The sequence below is a fragment of the Cupressus sempervirens genome, chromosome 11 (assembly GCF_028749045.1).
Source record: "Cupressus sempervirens isolate cs-2001-9-10 chromosome 11, ASM2874904v1, whole genome shotgun sequence".
Lineage (NCBI taxonomy): Eukaryota > Viridiplantae > Streptophyta > Pinopsida > Cupressales > Cupressaceae > Cupressus > Cupressus sempervirens.
In genome coordinates, this window is record NC_143128.1 from 578,812,801 (window position 1) to 578,834,848 (window position 22,048).

General features: G+C 32.4%; 1 protein-coding gene across 1 annotated transcript; it reads left to right on the forward strand.

Moving 5' to 3' along the window:
- Window positions 1-13,515: 13,515 nt before the first annotated feature.
- Window positions 13,516-15,410, forward strand: LOC149530975 (acid phosphatase 1-like). Its single transcript, XM_089809275.1, has 3 exons — window positions 13,516-13,871; window positions 13,967-14,176; window positions 14,923-15,410. The coding sequence occupies exons 1-3, from the start codon at window positions 13,522-13,524 to the stop codon at window positions 15,098-15,100; spliced, it is 738 nt and encodes a 245-aa protein (XP_089665401.1). The 5' UTR covers window positions 13,516-13,521; the 3' UTR covers window positions 15,101-15,410.
- Window positions 15,411-22,048: the final 6,638 nt, after the last annotated feature.

Here is a 22,048-nt window from a genome sequence, read left to right on the forward strand (position 1 = left end):
CAACATACATGGAGCCAATGCAACCATCTAATCTATTATAATGTTTCCATATGTTGCTCTTCAATATTTTTGGATTTGTTAAATGAGAAATTAAAAAGATTACTAGTAGAATTAACCATGACCAGTCATAAAATAGCAATAAAAGTATAAAATTGTGTTTTAATATAATCATGCTTAAAATTCTAATTCTGTCCATTATTTTCAAAGCATAAACCATCAATTGGAAATGAAACCCACAAAAACTATAGAAAAAGACTAGACTAATAATAACAAAACATCAATCATAATCATAATCATAATTATAACAAAACATCGATCAATATAAGCAATGAGCACAATCTTCTAGTTATGTGATGAAATTTCTTTTGATTTTTTTATCTCCTTGTTTGCCACAAGGGAAAATAGAGATAAATAATTTTGAGCATGGAATTTGAAACATCCATTTGAGTTTTGAAGCCGTGGTTAACTTATAGTGAAGGAAAGATGGCATTATTGTGTTAATATAATTTTAATATCAAATTTAACTTTAGGCACACAAAATAAAGAGGGAAGAATCAATAGTGATGCCCAATTTGGCACCTTTAGGAGAATCTCAATGCAATGTTTCCACAATTTTATGGAGCTTTGTAGAAATGGCGTCCACGCACTTCCTTGCGGCAAAATACTATGGCTGAGATTTTTTCTTTGAAGAAGACCCACTTGCCGCCAGAATCATGAGGTAAATCACATCACAATCTATGACACGAGTATCATGGGTTAACTGTTGGGTGATGCGACGCATTCCCCTACCTACAGGTGGTTAATTATGTGGTGTTCCATGTTCACTAATAGTCATGGCTTTTGGTGCAATGGAAAATGGGCCTAACAAGTGGTATTAGAGCCTAGTTTTGGCCTAGTCATGGGTTCAAATCTCCCCAGCACCTAGTATGCACGTCGAGGGGGAGATTGTTGGGTGATGCGACGCGCTCCCCTGCCCACAGTGGTTAATTATGTGGTGTTCCATGTTCACTAACAGTCATGGCTTTGGTGCAATGGCAAATGGGCCTAACATTAACTAGATATTATATTGAATCTTAGTGACATTCAGAGAAATCATGCAATAGACACCACCATGAAAGTCAAAAATACCTTGCAAAGAAGAGAAATCATGCAATAGACACCACCATAAAAGTCAAAAATACCTTGCAAAGAAGAGAAGGCAAATTATTTACTAAGGAAGAACATAGTAAACATAATCTGATACTATATTGAACCTTAGTGTGGCTCTTTGAACATTTTTTTAATAATAAAAAACTATAGCATGGATATATATTTTAAAATAAATTAAGAACATACACATATAGAAATATTACATTGACCTAAAGAAATTTGCACAAGATGGACAAGGCAACTATCCTAAACACAAAAAGAAAAACTTTACAAAGAAAAGAAAAAATTACATGAAATTTGAGTAATTATAAACAAAAGTAGAAATAGTTGAGAAAGCTATTAGCAATATTCTTTTAAATTATTTAGTTGAATAAAATTTAAAGTAGAAATAGTTGAGAAAACTATTAGCAATATTCTTTTAAATTATTTAGATGAATACAATTTTATTGTTATATATATCTTTCACTAGAAATGAATTCTTCTCATATTATATTTGGAAAATGTTGGTTCTATATATTTCTAATATTGATTTATTCTCTATTATTAATTATTAGTTCAAATTTTTTGAAATTGAACACATATTTTTGGTAATTTATTTTCCTCATTGTATATAATAAAATTGTTTATACTCTAGCAAGATCATCTATATTTTCATTTGAAAATAAGATGATTTTCATTTTATTATAGTATTTTTAATATAGTCTATGTGTTCTATAATATAGCCACATCCATAATTGAAATAAAAAATACATATTATTTAAATATAGATAAGAAAATAAAGCAGATTTTTATATTTTTATATTATGTTAGCATATATAGAAAATCAATGAAGAAGTTCAATAAAAAATCAATTTAATCAATTACATACAACAAAGTAAAACTATTAGTTGAATATAGATAATAAAACACAATAAGAAATTTAACTAAAACATAAAGATCTATGTATATAAAAATCAAATAAAAAATTCAATCAAATTAATATTTTTTTAACATTATATATATTTAGAAATATATAAAAATAATAATTCAAGGAAAAGATAAGAAGGCCAATCAAATCAATTATATATATATTTTTATATTATTTGAATAAGACAATAAAATAAAATAAGAAATTTAACTAAAATATAAACAACCTTTAAAATAAAAAAATCACAACAAAAAATTTAATCAAATTAATATTTTCGTATTTTATATATTTACTAATAAGCATAAAATAATAGCAATGATAAATGACGGTGAATAAAAAACCATTCTAGTCACATTCTAGAATCAATGAAAATCTCGGGGTCCCTAGAGACGTCCAGATAAAACACAATCACAATTTTGTAATGCAAGGGCTTCTTTCTTCTCCGTCAGCGAATTTGACTGATAGATCACATTTTTTACTGTTTTAAATAAAATTTTAACATGCATACTTGTTCCTTTGCTCTCTTGGATCGTGATGATAGTATGATTCAAAACGTTGATTAAAAAAACTCTACACAATCAAATCTAAAAACTCTACACTTGTTCCTTTGCTCTCTTGGATCGTGATGATAGTATGATTCAAAAGCATTTATAATATAGCAATAGATTGTGAAATTTTGATATTGATCTAGGTTCCATCAGTAGTGGCCGTTCACAAGTATTCATCTCTTGTAAGAGTGATTAGAGCATTAGTACTCATTGCATGGAAGCATCACACTTTATCGATCACCCATCTTAGCACTACTCCAATTTAAAGATGTTTAAATATAAAGATTTGTCCATAGTTAAGTCTATTGTACTTGTAAACCCACTTGCAAAAACTTATATGTCAATCTTTCAAAATTGAAGGTTATTTTTTAATGGCGGCATGTTTATATTGCAGGGGCGATAGTGATCAGGGAACGACAGCAATGGAATAGAAATAGGAGAAGAGAGGCAGCTTGTGAAGAAAGGTTTTCTCATCTGGGGAAATGTTGGAGATCAGTGGAGCGACTTGACTGGAACAAATGTGGGCTCTCGCACTTTTAAGATTCCAAATCCCATGTATTATATCAGCTAGAACTCATCATCAAATTAAATTTACAGCTCTCTTGATTGTATTCAATTTCATTGAGATTTTAGATTAGTATTGAATTCGATTGCAGAGAGATTTTAGGCGGTTTTGGTGGGTTTTTACTTATGAATTTGTATGTTTTGGCCGTGGAGAATTGGGAAAGAATATTTGTACGTCAGCTTTTTTAGAGCTCGTTTGGTGAGCAGAATAGGAATACGTATTCTGGAATACATATTCTAGAATAGAACGTATTCCTGTTCTCTGTTTGGTTCAGTCAATATTTGATGGGAATTCGCGGACCGAAAATTTATGTTTTCTAAAATAAAATAAAATGGAATAGGAATATGTATTCCAATAACACTTATTTTGGTGGAATTGCAAAATCCCATTTTTGGGCTAAAAATGGAATATGCATTCCATTTTTGGGCTAAAAATGGAATATGTATTCCATTTTTGCTTCGTATTCCAATCCCATTTTGGTGCATCCAAACAAGAAATTCAAAATTTTTAGAATACGTATTCCTATTCCGCTCACCACACGAACCTTACAATGTGACATTTAATGGTGTGAAATGAAGAAATATATAATATTGAATGCACATGGGACTTTAATACGTTCAACAGAACGTGGTAAGCAATAAAATTGTTCATAATATTCCTAAAATTAGTGTTCAATGATGTGGATTGCTTTAAATTTCTACCCTTTCAAAATTATTTTATTTTATTGAACGGGCCTTCGAACTTCCAAGAGTAGGAAAATAGATGTTATCATTTATCGTTTCCAGTGAATCGGTCGCGGCAAGGCACCTGAACTGCAAATAATGTGAGATTCCACTTGAGATGCCTGTGATGTGTTGGAAAATATTAACATTATTTTTATAGTGAAACAATCAATAATAATAATTTATTTAATTTTTAATAGAAAATGTTAGATACTCATTTCTAATTTGAAGATTTTTTTTACACTGAATTTAATAAGATATAATGTTAACAGAATTGAATATTGAGGATATAGCATTTAATAATTTATTAACTTAATAAATAAATAGTATTTTCATTCAATTTTTAATATAGAGAAAAGTTATTTTAATCATCTAAAGTATTCATAATCTATAAAAGTAGGATTCAAATGAATGTACCTCTTGTTTTAAGTTTTGTGATACAGATATTTAGATGTAATTAGATACAATTTAATTTTGCAGTTTATTAACATTCTATAATTTTGATAATTGTATGATATAATTTTTGAGAAACTAGAAAAATTATGTTTGATAAAGTAAATATAAGCTATAATTTAATGAACACTAGCTTACACACACACATCCCGAGATCTTCTTAGGTATCTATTACTCCTCATAACAACAAATATTAAAAAAGGGTGCTTTGGGAAGGAAATTTCTCAATGTATTTTGTTTTCTATATATTATTAAGATAAATATATTATGTTGCTCCACATCATGTGAAAGATAATATTAGTTTTAATTATAACAAAGTATTGATTTATTTATTATCTTAATTATAATATAATATTTTGATAATATTATATAGTTGTAGTGTGTTTTGTTTAGAGTTAAGATTAGGGTTGGGTTAAGCTTAGTGCTAGATTGGAGTGTAGAGTTTAAACATAGGAATACTATCATGGTTAGGGTGATTGAATGTTATATTCTTTCTAGACTTTTGTTGTTGCAATACTCTAGAGACATTTCATGTTTGTCTAGATGTAAAAAAAATAAAAAATGTTAATGCTTGAGGCATGATTGTTTGTACAAGATGCACCAAAAAAGCACGTAAGGGGCATATGCTTGGGAAATGGATATCTTTGAGTGGCCTTAATTGGTTGTGTTAACAATTAGGTTTAGGTCATAGGGTTTATATTTGGGATTATTATCATGGATAGGGAAAGGGTAAGGGTAAAGGTTAGGGCCAAGGGTTGAGTTATGATGTAGGATTTAGAGTTATAATTAGCATCATGGTTAAGGTTAGGTTTAAGGTTGCAATTAGGATCATAGTTATTTTATCTTATAATACAATACACTATTACAGATTAAATAAAAGTTTTGATAGGTTTTAGTTTAAGAGAAGGATAAAGGATAGGATTTATATGGTAATTATAATTAAACGTATGGTTAAATTTTGAGATAAGGTTAGGATTAGATTGATGGTAAAGATTAATTCAAGGTTTACGATCAAAGTAATGATAAATTGCATATTTTATAATAGGTTTGGGTTAGGGTTAGAGTATGTATAAGCATTGAGGATGATTGCAATAGTTTGGTGTAATGTCCCCTAGTAGGCTATCTCTTGATTAACTCTATTGTTTCCAACTAGGGATTTATTTTCCTTAGAAATAACCATTTGTTGAAGTCAATTTGAAATTGTTAAAATGCAATGCTCTCACCTATCCATTTTTGAAGATTTTGGATGATATTGATAATATTTATTTCTCCCCTTAGCCCAATTGATTTTTTATCATATGGATATTTCATATCTTTTATTCTTTCCCCGCCCTCACTCCTTACCATTCATTTCTTCTATTGCTAGTGCATGCTTTACAAGCATTGATCACAAACTTCCACTTTATATAAAGATTGTCAATCTACTATAGGAGTTGGGTTAACAACCACAATACTTTTGTTATTTTAATGAGCTGACGACAAGTAATACTTAAAGAGTATTTGGTACTTCACAATTGAATATGTGATTTGGATTCCCATGCTCTCATCAATTACTTATAATTCTCAATATATCAAAATCTGGTTTAATATTCTAAATATATAATTGATTAGTAATCCTTACTCTTATTATATGTGGCACACACCAATAATTAACATGAAACTAATGATCCTCTCTCATGTAATTTCTACTAAATATATTTATCTCATCCCCCATTGTGATTTTCTTCCTTCAATGTTATATCTTCATAATAGTTCTTGTGCCTTCCTTGTTACTGTTGATTGATGTTTTCCATCTTTTGATTCATGACTCCATGGATTTTTGGGGGTGTGGAAAATATTTCTCAAGTGACTTACTTTACCATGTCATAATTATATATTATGAATCATGTTATCATTGTTTATAATTTCCTTTCAATGTACTCTACTTTGTGGCTCTATTTTAGCTGATCTTATAATTATATAAGTTAATTCCATACATTTATTTTATTGGCATTAACTTCAAGTATGAATCCCTCTGTATCATATATTGCATTGTATTGGTAGACATATTTTCTACTGCAAGGGCTTCTACACAAATGACCATATTTTTCCCATGGATAGTGATAAATGTGTGAACAATTGGAAAGGCTACAATTGATCACTACTAGGTGTCAATCTTCCTCTACATTTGAGAAGGGAAGATACCTCATATGATTAGTGTATTTGTATTTTTAGTGTACATTTCACTTGAAAGTAAAAAAGTACAAAGCATAAATCTAAACAAGATGAACAATATAAAGCTAAATGATAGAGACACAAATACAAAATGTAATCTTGGAAAATGATAAGTATAAGAGATAATCTTGATCAAGAAAAAAATTACTTAAAGGAAACTAATGTAACACGATAAACAAATGCCATTTAACTAAGGAAAGTAGATCCTTAGTCAAAGAAGACAAAATATCCACATGCAATGTTCCCCCCAAAGTGAAAATGAAAGATAGAGTGGAATACATCCTAAATGATAGTGAACTCATAATAGATACACAATTCCAAGCATCATGAATCATAGCAAGAGAGAATTCCCTAAAAACATATATACATATAATTTTTTAGGGAATTCTCTCTTGTTATGACTCATGATGCTATATATATATATATATATATATATATATATATATATATATATATATATATATATATATCACATCATAAAGAAAATAATTCATCCAAGAAAAGAAGAAATAATGTTTTTCATTAAGGAATAAAATAGGATTTTTACAAGGGACCCAAAACCCCAAAATAATAATAAAAAAATTTAAACATTGAAGTCCCAAAATTGAATAGTGCCACCTAGAGATGACACACCCGCAACCAAAACCAACATTAAAAGCCTATAACTAACACTAAAATAGAAAGAAAAAGGATACAAACAAAACTAGATGAATAGATCTACCAAAATTAGAGCTCAAACTAGCTCCTTGACCTTCACATTTATTTCTTCCTAGAACTTTTTATTTGCCTCTACTTTCCTTGATCTCAATCATCTTAGGTGTATGGCCAATAATCTACTTCCTTCTTGTGCTAGATCTCATATGTTTCCTAGGGATAGTATAACTCCCACCTTTATCAGGCACCTCTAAATCTAGCATCAACATCAAACCCACATCTTGGTTAACTTTACTGATGAGTCTATTCAGGCATCCTACAATAGTGGTGTAGGGAAACTCCCTAAACTTGAGTTTTTGGTGTGATTAGGGGTTGGTTAGGTGTGAATATTTTTTCAATAACTTCCACATGTCCTAGGAAAACAATTACTCCAATTGTAAGAGCTCAAATGCTCACTAGGTCTTAATTGCTCAAATATCGCTCATTGAGCCAAAATTGCTCAATAGGGAAAATATGGGAAGGGATGATTAATTAGGGTATTTGATTAGCCAAATAGGTCCTAGGTATTCTATATAAGGTCCTAGGTGGAACCATTTGGCCTCAAAGTCTTGTGAGAAAAAAGTTGCTCCAAAGTTGCAAAATTGCAAAAGTTGCTTGAGCAACTTTTGCAATTTTTGCAAGAAAATGCATTTATCAAATTTGGTGGTTGTAACTACCCATGCTCAGGCATATGAGAAAGGTAGATGATATTTTTATGGGTTGGCAGAGAATTACCATTAAATTTGGCACGTGAGACAATTTTGTACAGACTTCTCAGCTAGTTTTCTTGTGTTCTTAGGCAGTTGTACAGCCTTGTACGGATTGGCACAATAGATCCATCTTATGGTCTTGGTAGCTTAGATTTTATTAGTTATGTTTCATATTTATTTAGGTGTTGGAGTGTTAAGGTTTGGAAGCTTCATGTTTTTGTTTTCTTACTAGTTTAGGCACCAATTTACAGTGTTGTTTGCATAAAATGCCCCTAACCTGATTGCCCCATGTGGTGGAAAATGCATGAAATCAATGGGGGTGATAGGTTAGAAGATGTACATTTTGTTTCCTTTTTCTTTTTTTCATTTGTTTGATGGGGTTCCAAGCCAAGAGGTAAAGCCCTAGGATGACTATTGGAAATCATTAAGCCTGGACAATTTGACAAAAGATAGTGCAGGGCAACACACACGACCATGTTGAGCAAACCAATGCTTTACTAGAAGCCCTAGGGAACTAGAGTGAAAATGAAAAATGAATAGAGGATTACTGAAGAGTTGGAACTATTGGGAAGATTTTTTTTACTGACTAGAGCAAAGGCATAATGTTAAGGCTAAAAACTAGGGCTTGATACTTACTATTGTGGGTGTAATAGAACCATTAAAATTTAGATTCTTCATGTGCTAAGAGATAGCTACCAAATTACTAAGTTGGTTTTGGAAATTGTTTGGAGAAAATAGAATAATGGAGGAAAAATAGGGTCACTAGACATAATAGACAATAGGCCTATCTAGCCTAAATGGAGTGTTCTAGGACATTTTCAATTTTTTGTTAGGACCAGGAGTGACAAATGAGATCAGGAAGGCTAAGGGGAGTATCTATATGGTTAGTAGACTCCAAGGAAGGTTAAGATCCTAAGCAGGGGTCAGGGTTCTAGGAGTAGGACTAGTGCCTAAGGAGGGAGTTGAGTCTTCATCAAATCAACTATGCCTATGAGGCAAGTTGGTAGAGAAGCCTTGGAGGCTTGTATTGGTGAAAGGAAAAGTCTAAGAATCTTGGAGGATTCAAGATTAAACCTTAATTGAACTTTGTTTGATTGGAACCTTAAGCCTCTCTGCATCAAATAGCTTCCATAATACCTTAATAGCTGGAAATAACAATTTTTATAGAATTGTTGAACTTCTCAATTTTCCTCTCTATCTCTTCAAATAAATTCTTATCGATACTAGTAACATTACTCTTCTCGTTATTGTTTCTTTCAAACTCACTTCTTTGAGGCTCTTCCACCTTATCTTGAAGAGCTCTATACTTAAGATTAAGGGTTTTGAAATAATTAAAGGTACATTTCTCCAATCCAAAGTTGTACAGAAAATGGCTTTAGCAATTTGGAGAAACTTAAATGTTGGGTCAAACCTAACATCATTTAGATCCTCCTCCATAAGTTTAACATTAACTTCATTAGGATCAATAATTTTAAGAAGGAAACACATCATTAATCTTATTTTCCTTAGCCCCAATCTCCTTAGCCATCTTAGTCTAATCAACATCCTTTGCAAATTTATCAACCAATTTCTAGGAGGAAATCCAAATATCATGATTAAAGGTGTTGACATAATCTACTAACCAAGGGCCCTCCTTGTCTTCCTCCTCATCATTGACTTCATTTTTAACAGGCTTCTTGGTTTCATGACTAAAAATAGGTGAGGAAGCATCCTTCTACATAGATCACACAAAACTAGGTGAGGGAGGGAGACTAGAGGATCTAAACTGCAATACCCCTAAATTGGCACATTTGTATTATGAACCAATTTTGGTTTATTAATCTTACTTAAGTCCTATTCTACTAAGCATTTCTAATTCTGATTATATCTACTTTACTTAAGTGTCAAATGCAGAAAATCAATAATCTGTATTAATCACATGCTTTATTTAATTCCTAAATATTGATTGAAATTAACTAAATTAATCTTCTAATTGAATTAATTTAATTATAAGTCCTAAATTTTTAATTCAATTAAATCCACCCTCTTTAGCTAATACGTATAAAGAAGGAATTAAAATATATTGATTTAATTTTATATATATATATAGTAAGTGTTTAAACTAATTATTTATTTTAATTAAGATATTTTATTATGATGACATGCTTGAATGGATCAATATCCTTCCTATTTCATCTCATATGAAAAAGGAATTAATAATATTGATTAATTCAAATATGCTCCTCATAATTGTTGAAATTAATTATTTAATTAATTAGAAAAAAATTATGAGCACATATTTGAATGGATCAGTGGTATCTCCTATTTCATCTCATTCAACCCCATGAAAATGGAGGACTCAATCTCACCTTCAATTAGGACCATCCATGCGATTCAATCTTGATCGTTGCTCAGGTCCAAGGTTCTATAAAGGAAACGTTCAATCTATCATTTTGCAGAAAGACACATAAAAAGTATTGAATTGATGCTAACTTGATTGCTCAAGTGCTTTTATTCTAATTTCTCTTGCTTTCATATGCTCATCATTTAGAATAAAATGCATTCATTTAGTTATTAATTTCCATTGTGCGTAGATTAGTTTCAAATCAACTTAGATCAATCGAATATCTTTGCATTCAAAAAATGTAAAAAAATCTAGATTAAATTGCATTTTCATTCTTAAAAATCCTTCGTACTAGTTTGGTTTGGTTACTAATCTCTCAATCCTTAGAGATATCCTTTTCAACTCTACAAATGAAAGGGAAAATGGTTTTGATTATAAGTTGATTATCAACATAACCCACATATGAAACATAAGATACATGCATATCCTATAACCAATTAGTGCCCCATCCATTGGGTATCCCACAACTTACAACATACATCTAGATATTCATGATCTATCCATTCACTTTGTGAATTAGACATCAATGTTCAAATTAAATCTCATACTCATTAAATCCTTCCATGAAATCTACAACCCAAAATGATTTGCAATTGAAATCTATGATCTTTGTTCATACATCACAAAAGATTGTAAACTACAAAGAATCTAAATGAAAATGATTTCATGTGCTACTTTTTATTCACTTCATTGAGACAAATACATATGAAAATGCATGAAGATAACTCATAAAACACCAAATAAATCTAAACTACACACTAGAATTTCATTGCTGTTGTTCATACAAGAGAGAATATTAAGAAAATGGTGGAATCACAGCTATGGAACCTTATCCAAAAGTCTAGAAACAATCATGTACAAAGAAAGAGAAATAAAAGATATAGGAGAATGAAAATCTTGGATTTGATATCGAATTGACACTTGTCCACTTGAATATCCATCCATTTCTAAAGAAAAACTTCTCTCCTTTCTCTACGACTGAAAACTTGATCAAATTTCATCATTGTGCATAATAAACTTGGAAATATCTCTTCCAGAATGATGAGGAACCCCTTTTGATAAAACACCATATCTAGTACCAAAATGATGTCAAAAGCTTCACCAAACTAGCTAGGAGGCAAAATAAGATCACCAATAGGATCATCTCGAAGTTTGGCAGATACCCACTTCACCATTTTGTCAAATTGAAACTGAACTACCAAACTAGAATACATTTGAAATTGGAGCACCTCATAAAATTTGTGTATAATTTTTACCCACTACTACCTATCCAAAATTTGATGGCAAAAATGAAAACTAGACTTTGAAACCTTTTCGATGATATATAATAGTCCTCTGTTAGCTCAAAAACCATGCCCAAGACATCTAGTTGAAGTGGTGGAACACAAATGATGAACACACCTTTTTCATTTTGCAAAAAACTATGTTAATATAAACTCTGAACTTTATAAATAAATACCCTTTTATTTAAAACTTGTATGCACGTTCATTGAGGGAAATAACAATAAAAATCATTATTTTGGAAATTTAGAATTTCCCACCCTTTTCAATTCGGGTCAAAGTTGGTTGACCGACCTATTGACACGTGCCAGCCTCTTATTGGTCTGTCTTATCCCTGTCACCTACTCCAACATCCAGCTGGGCCCTGTTGCTACCTAGGTGCCACATGGCACCTCCTGATTGGTTTGACACTGCCACATCTGTCCAGGCCTGCTAACACGTGTTAGTACATCGCTATGTTGAATTTGTTAAGGTCTTCATGCATCTTTCCTTTCCAACTAAGTTCAATAATTGTTGATCTTCGCTATGTGTCAAAATCCTATGTGTCGATCTGAACCACCCATATGCCATGTGTCAACATGTCACTTTGTTGCATTACATGTCAATACCATGCCACGTCATCAGGGCATGTCAACATGTGTCATCTTTGCTTGGTCAACCTCTATCATTTTGTGTGCCCTGTGTCACTACACTACGTCACCACCCTTGTTACATGTCACTCAATTGCATTTTAGCATGCCTTGTCACCTCACCATGTCAGAATAATACGTGTTTAGAAATAAGTATGAAAATAATACTAATTTAAATATCCTAGTGAATAATTTTAATAAATAATAAACAACTGAATAGAAAACCATTCAAGTCACTTTTTAGATTTAAATGAAATTCTAGAGGTGGCTAGAGACGTCCAATTAAAACAAAATAATATATTTTTAATGCAACTGCTTCTTTCTTCTAGTCAGTGAATTTGACTAGTAGATCACATCTGTCTTCAACTAAATTGTGGCCTGCATAACTAACCTCACATGTGCTTAATATCCTATATTTAATGCAACTGCTTCTTTCTTCCAGTCAGTGAATTTGACTAATAGATCACATCTGTTTTCAACTAAATTGTGGACTGCATAACTAACCTCACATGTCAGAATAATACGTGTTTAGAAATAAGTATGAAAATAATATTAATTTTAATATTCTGTGAATAATTTTAATAAATAATAAACAACTGAATAGAAAATCATTCAAGTCACTTTTTAGATTTAAATGAAATTCTAGTGGTGGCTAGAGACATCCAATTAAAACAAAATTATATATTTTTAATGCAACTGCTTCTTTCTTCCAGTCAGTGAATTTGACTAATAGATCACATCTATTTTCAACTAAATTATGGCTAATAGATCACATCTGTTTTCAACTAAATTATGGCCTGCATAACTAACCTCACATGTGCTTAATTCTCTACATGCATTATCTTAACGCAAACGCACATTAAAACACCCAAATGAAGAGATAAAACACGCGTTTTGATTAAGCACATTTGATTCTCCTCAAATTCCCTGGTCCTAATGGGTACAATTACAAAAGCTTCACATGTCACGCCAAAATATTAAGTTTTTAGTTATTTTATATAACAATTGTCAATAACGATTACATTTCTTTTGTTTAAAAACAAATCTCTAGGCGAAAAAATAATTTAAAAAAATTAAAGCTAGGTATGACCCACCTGGAGCTTATCAAGACCACACAAAATAGCACGTGTATAGAACTTGAGATATTTTACTTTTCATTCAAATAATGCAATAAAAAAATTTAAAAATATTTTTTATAAGGCTTCCCAGTCTTTATATAAGACCAAATGCAAAAGACCTAAGACAGAAATTTTCGCATTGAGTTGCAATGGTTAAACGCAGTTTTCTCCCTGTCATTCTCCTTTTCTTTCTCGTCGGGTTGGGAAAAGACGGCTGTACTGCGGTTAGACATTCAGTGAATGGGTGTTCTGCTTGGAGAACCAGCGTTGAGAGTAACAATGCGAGGGGTTGGGAAGTGGTTCCTAGCCGTTGCATTTCTAACGTTGGGAAATACATGGAGAGAGGACAATACTCTCTCGATTTCAAAGTAGCCGTTGAACAAAGCCTCGCTTACGTTAACGATCTGGAGTTGCATGGCGACGGCAAAGATGCCTGGGTTTTTGACATTGATGAAACCACATTATCCAATCTGCCTTACTACAGAAACAACCAATATGGGTGAGAAAGTTGTTTGTTATTGGTATTACCTTTTTTTGTATTCAGTTGGTTTAATGTTTATTTAGAGTAATGCAGTTTGCATATTTATTTGGCAGGGGAGATACTTACAATTCATCGTCGTTCAACGCATGGGTAGCGGAAGGAGCGGCCCCTGTTTTGCCCTCGTCGTTGCAGTTGTACAACGCTTTGCTGAAAAAAGGCGTTAAAATCTTCTTCATCACTGGAAGAGACGAAGATTATCGTGAGGTCACAACGAAGAATCTTAAGAGAGCCGGTTACAAAAAGTGGTCCGGCTTAATCCTGAGGTGCGTTGATCTCACTTATAACCGCTCTAATCTAAAGTCGTTCTTCTAATAATGAATTATAGGTTTTTTAATATTATTTTTATGTTAGTGATAAATTATGCAGTATGATCTGAAATATTGATGGAAAAATTAATATATAATGAATTTCAGAAGTACTTATATTACATCAATGGATTGTAGAAATGTGATAGATCTCATTGGCCATGTTTTATAAGTAGAAGTTTACAAGAACCCAGTTCTTATGAGAGTGAATATAATACTTACATTGACAAAAAAACTAGCACACAATCAATAAATGAAAAATTAGCACACATGTTTTTTTTGCTCTCTTGTGAGGATGGATCATGTATGATCCTGAAAGTTGATAAAAAATTCTACACAATCAAATCCAAAAAAGGATACATTAATTCCAAAAGTATTATACTATATGGACAGATTGTGGAAATCTGATAGATCTCATTGACCTATGTTTCATCAATAGTGATTCACAAGAGTTCATTTCTTACTAAAATGAATAGAACATGACTTTTGCATAGGTCACCCATTCTAATACTACTTCAGCTAGAATATGCTTAATTACAAACATTTATCCATGATTAATCTCATTCTACTTGTAACCTCATTTGTAAAACCTTACAAAATCCCCTAAGTTTATTAATTAATAGATAGAAAATATTTTTCACAGTAGTACGTCAAACTTTCAAAATTCAAGGTAATTTTTTAATGGCGGCATGTTTATATTGCAGAGGCGATAGTGATCAGGGAACGACAGCAGTGGAATACAAATCGGAGAAGAGAGGGCAGCTTGTGAAGAAAGGTTTTCTCATCTGGGGAAATGTTGGAGATCAGTGGAGCGACTTGACTGGAACAAATGTGTGCTCTCGCACTTTTAAGATTCCAAATCCCATGTATTATATCAGCTAAAACTGATCATCAAATTTACAGCTCTCTTGATTAATTGTATTCAGTTGCAGAGATATTTTAGACTAGTATTGAATTCGATTGCAGAGATATTTTAGACTAGTATTGGATTCGATTGCAGAGATATTTTAGGAGGTTTTGGTGGGGGTTTAATTTTGGATTGTGTATTTTGGCCGTGGAGAATTGGGAAAGATTCGTACGTCAGTTCTCCATCAGTAATGTGGGACACTTCTTTTTAGAGTATGGTATTTAATGGTGTGAAATGGAGAAATATAATATTGAATGCACATGGGACTTCATTATGTTTAAGATATTTGTTTTGGAAACGGAACCAATCAATGGACAGAACGTGATAAGCAATTCAAGTGTTTATGATTTTTCAACATTAGGGTTCAATGATGTGGATTTTTTAAAATTTCTAACCGGTCACAATTAAATATTTTATTGAACGGGCCATAGAAAATTGGATGTTATCATATTTTATTTTTCGAATGTAGGAGATTCGGTAGGTCACCTGAACTGCAATTTATGGTAGATTCAACTTGAAATGCCTATCATGTGTTGGAAAATGTAAGGACTTAAAAAATAATATTAACAGTACTGAGTAAAACAATCACTATTTTTTGTTTAATTTTAATTAAAAATGTTCAAATAATTGTTTATAATTTGAAGATTTTATATTATTGAAGTGGAGAAGATTTAAGGCTAATAGATTTGAATATTGATGATTAAAAATTTAATAATTTATAAATAATAAATAAATATGATTTAAGTTTCGTATTATTTTTGTTTTAAAATAAAAGAAGAGTTAATCATTCAAAGCATTCGTATATAGATGAAAGAAGTGAACCCAATAGATTAATTAAAGAAACAAGTTGTTTTAAAATTATATATATATATATATATATATATATGAAATTATTATATAGGTACAGCATAATTTTAAAGTAGATATGTTTATTAATAGTCTATATTTTCTACAAGATATTTTTGTATAATTTTAATGGTAAATAATTTGAAACCTATTTTTTATTTTTTAAATCTTTGAAAAACTTGAAAATTTATTTTTCCAAGAACAAATATTGGCTAGAACTTAATGTTTATTAATAAATTTGGATTAAAAATTCATGCAAATTATACAATAATATTTTAAACTAGTGCACAAAATTAAGCATATGACACTTCTTTTTGACAAGTCAAAATGTTACAATGTTTATGATAAAAAAAGTAGCAAGAGGATGCTTTCCCATAGTATAAACAATAGACACCAGAAACTTAAACCAATGGACTAATAACACCTAGTGCCAATCATCAAGTAAAGATAGCTTTATAGGTCTAGCTTTGTAAAAAAAAAAGGTCTGAATGTGATATAACCACCAACCATAGTCTGCATAGTCAAAGATCATTGTGGGGCAAGCACCCATATTAGTTGCATATTTTAACCAAAAACAATAGAAAAAGACCTAGGCAAGCCTTTTAAAATTGATAGAAACCACCTGGTCACAAGAAGAAAAGAAACAAGAGGGGGGCAGGGGGGAGAGACAAACTCATTCTTAAAAGGCCCATTATCTAAATTTAGGCACTAGATACCCTATCCTTCTTTTACCATCATAACCAAAGGTCCAAAGCCAACCAAACCATTGGTTTGGATCAACATTCTTGAAGATCTTCTACCCCACTTGAAACTCCATTCTCGCCTCAATAGTAAAGGGATCCACCTCAATAGAAGTCAAGAGAGAAAAGATCACAAAATCAATGCTAAGGGAGTGATTATTCAAAACATCATTACTACCACTAGTGCTAGTTACCATTTACATCAATATGGATCACTTCCACCTCAGAAATCACAATATTAAGCTCCACCTCTATATGAGACAACCACACTATCATATAATCCATGAAGGGGGAAAGTAAAAAACCCCAAGCCCACCACTTAGGTAAACACACATTGCTCATAAATAAAATGAAAAGGGATGCCCTCTAAATAAGGAACATACTACCCAGTAAAGGGGGAAATCTAGCCTAAGCCAAAGGGTTAGAGGTACATAAAAGCTTGTCAAACAACTCAACTTCCTTTCTCATCAGGTATATGGGATTCTTTTCATTACTTAGCCACACATCCAGATCACATATACTAGAAAAATAAATTCACCAAGCTGTCCAAGAACATTGTGACTCTATCTCCCAACATCATGGGGACAAGAACAACAAAAACAGTCCCAATAGACTTAATTCAAGAGAGACATTGACCAACTCACAATATGGACAAAGGGCTTGCACCATTTTCAACAACACATAAAGAAATGTCCTGCAACATACCTTGAGCATGTCTCAATATGGTATAGTTGAAAGCCTGTCTATTAATCACCATAATCCTATTCAAAGAGATGTTACCCGTAGCCAAACTAGAGCTATAGGCAAAAATCTAGGTTGGAATCCCAATAGCATCCGTAGGTCTTTCCTTGATGCATCTTTACTAACCATAGAAAGGAATGAAAGGGATAGGAAAAGAAAAAAGCACATAAACCCCACGTGAATCCCTGTACCAGAGCACTCTACTTTGGTCATTGATCAAAAGAACCACTAACCATGACACTCCACAATGGTTGGTGTCTAAGGGGAGAATGTTCCCCAAAAGAAAAGACATGAAAAAAGTATGCTCACCAGTGTCACAACAATTTGAAGACACAAAATCTCCCAAATTGGGCATTGAAAGTTATTCACCACAAACAAGATCAATTAGTTTGCAAAAGATAGATACAACAAGTAGAAGAGCTCACATCATCGGACCTCCAACCTCTCAAAAAATCTCAGGAAACCACCAAGATCTAGAAGCTCCCACAACATCATTAAAATAAGACATAGCTTTGGGAAAAAACCCCTCTGAATGAAAATCCTAGCACATGTAAGATATTCCTAAATGGGTCCAATCTAACCCTTCTCCATAGTGAGAATGTAAAAAAAGAGAAGGGGAACTTAGAACATAGGGGAAAAAACCTAAGAAATCCTATCAGACAGGGATCCAAGCATTCAGATGAGGAAGAAAGTGGCACAAGAATGCCAAAAGATCAATGGCCGACCTATAGGAAGCCCTAAATGCCAAAGGAACTTCATACACATAGATCTCAGTGGAAAACTCCAAATGCAGAAAAGAAGGGGAGGAAAAATTCACCTACTATATAAAATCGTTCCCAAATCCTCTTGGATCATCCTCCTCTTTAGCATACTCCTCATTAGAACACTTAGAATTTGAAAATCCACCCCCACTACTCTTCCCACTCAAAGCCATTTTAGAGCACATAATTTTTTTTTAAAATGTTAAAATATTGCACAATTGTCATAGTCTTTGTTAGAAAGTAAAGTCCACCAAGATAACTAAGAGGTGGCAGGGGGTGAATTAATTATCCAACTATTAAAATATTTATCAAACTTATTATCCATTAAGCATATGAAAAATATAATTTAAAACCATAACAAGCTACTCATACATAATAATACTAGATATGTTGACTAGGGAAACCCTCGATCAGAGGGAAATAACTAAGAGGGGGCGGGTGTGTGTGTGTGTGGGGTGGGGGGTGTGTGAATCAATTATCCAACTATTAAAACATTTTATCAACCTTATTATCCATTAAGCATATGAAAATAATAATGTTCTACTAACATAGTTGGCACAACTCCTAAGAGGGTTGGAATCTCCTAGTAGGGATTAAAAGTCTCCTAATAGGGATAGATAAGTACAAAATGTATTTGTATGGATCCTAACAGAGTCCATCCTCTAACAAGGAACATCTATATTAGTACATCATTTTGTGGGTACCATCCCCAGCAGGGTTTTCCCTATGATCAAGAGTTTCCCTAGTCAACATATATGGTGTTATTATGTATGAGTAGCTTGTTATGGGTTTTAATTATATTTTTCATATCCTTAATGGATAATAAGGTTGATAAATGTTTTAATAGTTGGATAATTGATTCACCCCCACCCTGCCCTCTCTCAGTTATTACGTATGAGGTTTTCCCTAGTCAACATATCTGGTGTTATTATTTATGAGTAGCTTTATATGGTTTGACATTCTAGATGTCATTCCCTAGGGTTTGGCCTTTAGAATTCATTTCTATCAACTCATTAATAGGTAGCTTGCATGCATTTCTAGTTACATGTAGATTGGGTGTAATTATTCTTGGGCATTTCCAGGGTGCCCATTACACATGTACGTCTCCATTGCGATGGCTAAATCTGACTGATATCTGTCACACCCATGTTGCTACTATCACAAACCATCACAATTGTGATGCCAAATCTAATGAATGACCATTAACCTTTGAGTCTATGAGTTGCTATGCGACAACATAGTGAAACTGTTAGATGTTGTAATTGTGATAGTTGCCTGTCACAATTACGACAATGAACTCTTGGACTTGGCTTCTACCAAATTGTGATGATTTTTTCCAAATTGTGTTTTCTTTTTCCATCGCAATTGTAATGGATGAGCTTTCCATCACAATTTGTGATGCTAAAAGTCTAACAGGAGCCAATTCTTCATATTGTCATTTCAAGGGTGACGAGAGACTGTCACAATTACGATGACCTCCCCTCACAATTTGGTCCAAATATAGTAGTGGTAGGATTGGATCATGAAGCTATGTTATGTATAGTATTTCTCTTGTCTTTATTATGTAATCATTTATGATTTTATGGTATCTTTCCAAATATGATATTAGTATGAGAAATATTTCTTAGTTAATGTTTCTTGTGCTAGTTGATTTGGGTTTTTTTAGTACTAACACTTCTTTTGTGTTGTTTCAATTTTTCTTTTTGCTTTCACACCCTTGTGTATGTATGTTGAGTTAGAATCCTTAGCTTGGTGGCTTGTGTTCTTAGCTAAGTGTTATTTCATCTTGTTGTGAATCCACTTGGATCTCTTCTTTCTTTTTCTTTACCAAGAGTTTCTCTTGAATCCATACTCTTGGTAAAGTGGGGGCTTAATGTATCATCTTAAAATGGAAGCACTTACATGTTAAGAGAATTTAGCCATCCAAGTAAGTGGTCTGGGGTCATGTGAAGTGCGTTGATTGGGTCTTTGCATAGATCTAGTTGTTTTCCCCCTATTTTATTTCTTTCCCTTGTTTATAGCCTCTTCTTTGAGAAACCAAAGACTTTGACTTTCTTGGTGAATGACGACCTGAAGGGTCAAGGTCGACCTCAACCCTTACCTAGGTGAAGGACAACCTTGACCCTAACCTAGGGCAGAGTCAACCTCAACTTTGATTCTAGGTCCAATTTTTAAGTTCTAGAGGTTTTAGGATATCGGGCTTCGAAAAGTTCCATTTTCCTGCTTCTAGATCAGCTATTTCAGGTTTCAAAATGGTAAACTCTTAAATTTCATTTAATCTAGGTCTATTTCTAGAGGTTGGGATTTAATTCTCCAATGTCAGCCTCTCTAGAAGTTTGTGCGCTAGATCACTATATAAGGAAGCCTCCTCCTCTCATTTTCTTTAACCATTACAAAAATAGAAGGAAGACACATTATGATATCAGACAATTCATTATTGCCAAGATCAAGCAAGCATTCCATCAAGTATTTTCAAGGAAGTATCCAAACTATTGTCTCCATTCAAGTTCTCTATTGAAGATCAAGGATTCAAGCATTCAAGCCTTTGAAGGGATTTGGTTCAAGCATTCAAATACATCATTCAAAACTCTAGATCTAACCATCATGGTGGTGTGATCTTCCTTCAAGCTCCTTTGTTCATCTTCAAGATCTATTCATTCTTCTCTCAAGGTGGACTCTAAGCATACAATCATGGAGGTTTTGATCTACATTTACTAATGTTATGTTCAGGCTTTCATATGAACATACTTGTTTACATTTCAAATACAATTGCATAACTATTGAATATCATAGCTTCAGTGTTAGATTTACTTCTACTACTTGCTAGCATTATTTATTTCAATTCCATTATTAAGGTTGATTCCAAACTAAGGTTTGAGCAAGGTAAACCCCTCATCCAAATATTAAAATCATTTTTTTTGTAGGCATAGGTACAGGACAATGAATTGAAGTTCAAATTTGAATACTCTTTTTGACAAAATTTTGAGATCTGTGAACAAAATTTTTGTCAGAGAAATACATGTCCAGGTCAACGTTTTGGGGTAAGTTTGTGCCTCAAAGTAAGATTGTGCCCCACTATCTAGACCAAGGTCAACCTACCCTTGGAAAGACAATTTTTTTTTGGGTTTTCTCTATCTCCACATTTCTAGTTTGGAGTAGGTTGCAGGAAATTGCCAAAATTGTATATAGACATTAGAAATCAACATTTTTTAGATTTACTCTACTTTGAGGTTAGTATTTTCCTTCTATCCATTCAAGATTTCAAGTACATACTTTCTATAGTAGATTATAGGATTTCCTCTTTTCTTCCTATTCTCCATTATTTGATTCATTTGTGCATTTATCACTTCTTGTGATTAATCCATTTGGATCTTTCCTTTTTGGAATTTGGGTTAAGGATAGATCCTATATTCCCCCACTCACATTTTTATCCTATTCATATTTCATCCATCCATGCTATATTTCTTTCTATTCAAAATCTAAATTGTGCTATAAAGTATATTATTTCTGGTTAATGCTCCCACTTCCATAACACCAGAGACCCAACAATGGTATTAATAGAGGAATTCTTCTTTTGGGGTCTTGGTCGGGAGGGAAATGCTAACAATGTAGTGAGATCCAACATAATAGCAAAAAATAGAATGCAACTACCAGACCTGAAAATGTTGGGAATATCTTTGGTCTCCATTAACCATGCAGTTTGTGGAATAAATCCTCCTCATACCCACCCTAAAGCTATCAATGTTCTCATTCTACTAGAAGACCATCTTTTTGTGGGTTGCATTGACACCAACAACATGTTCTTCTCCAAATATTATAGAATGTTGGGCACCAA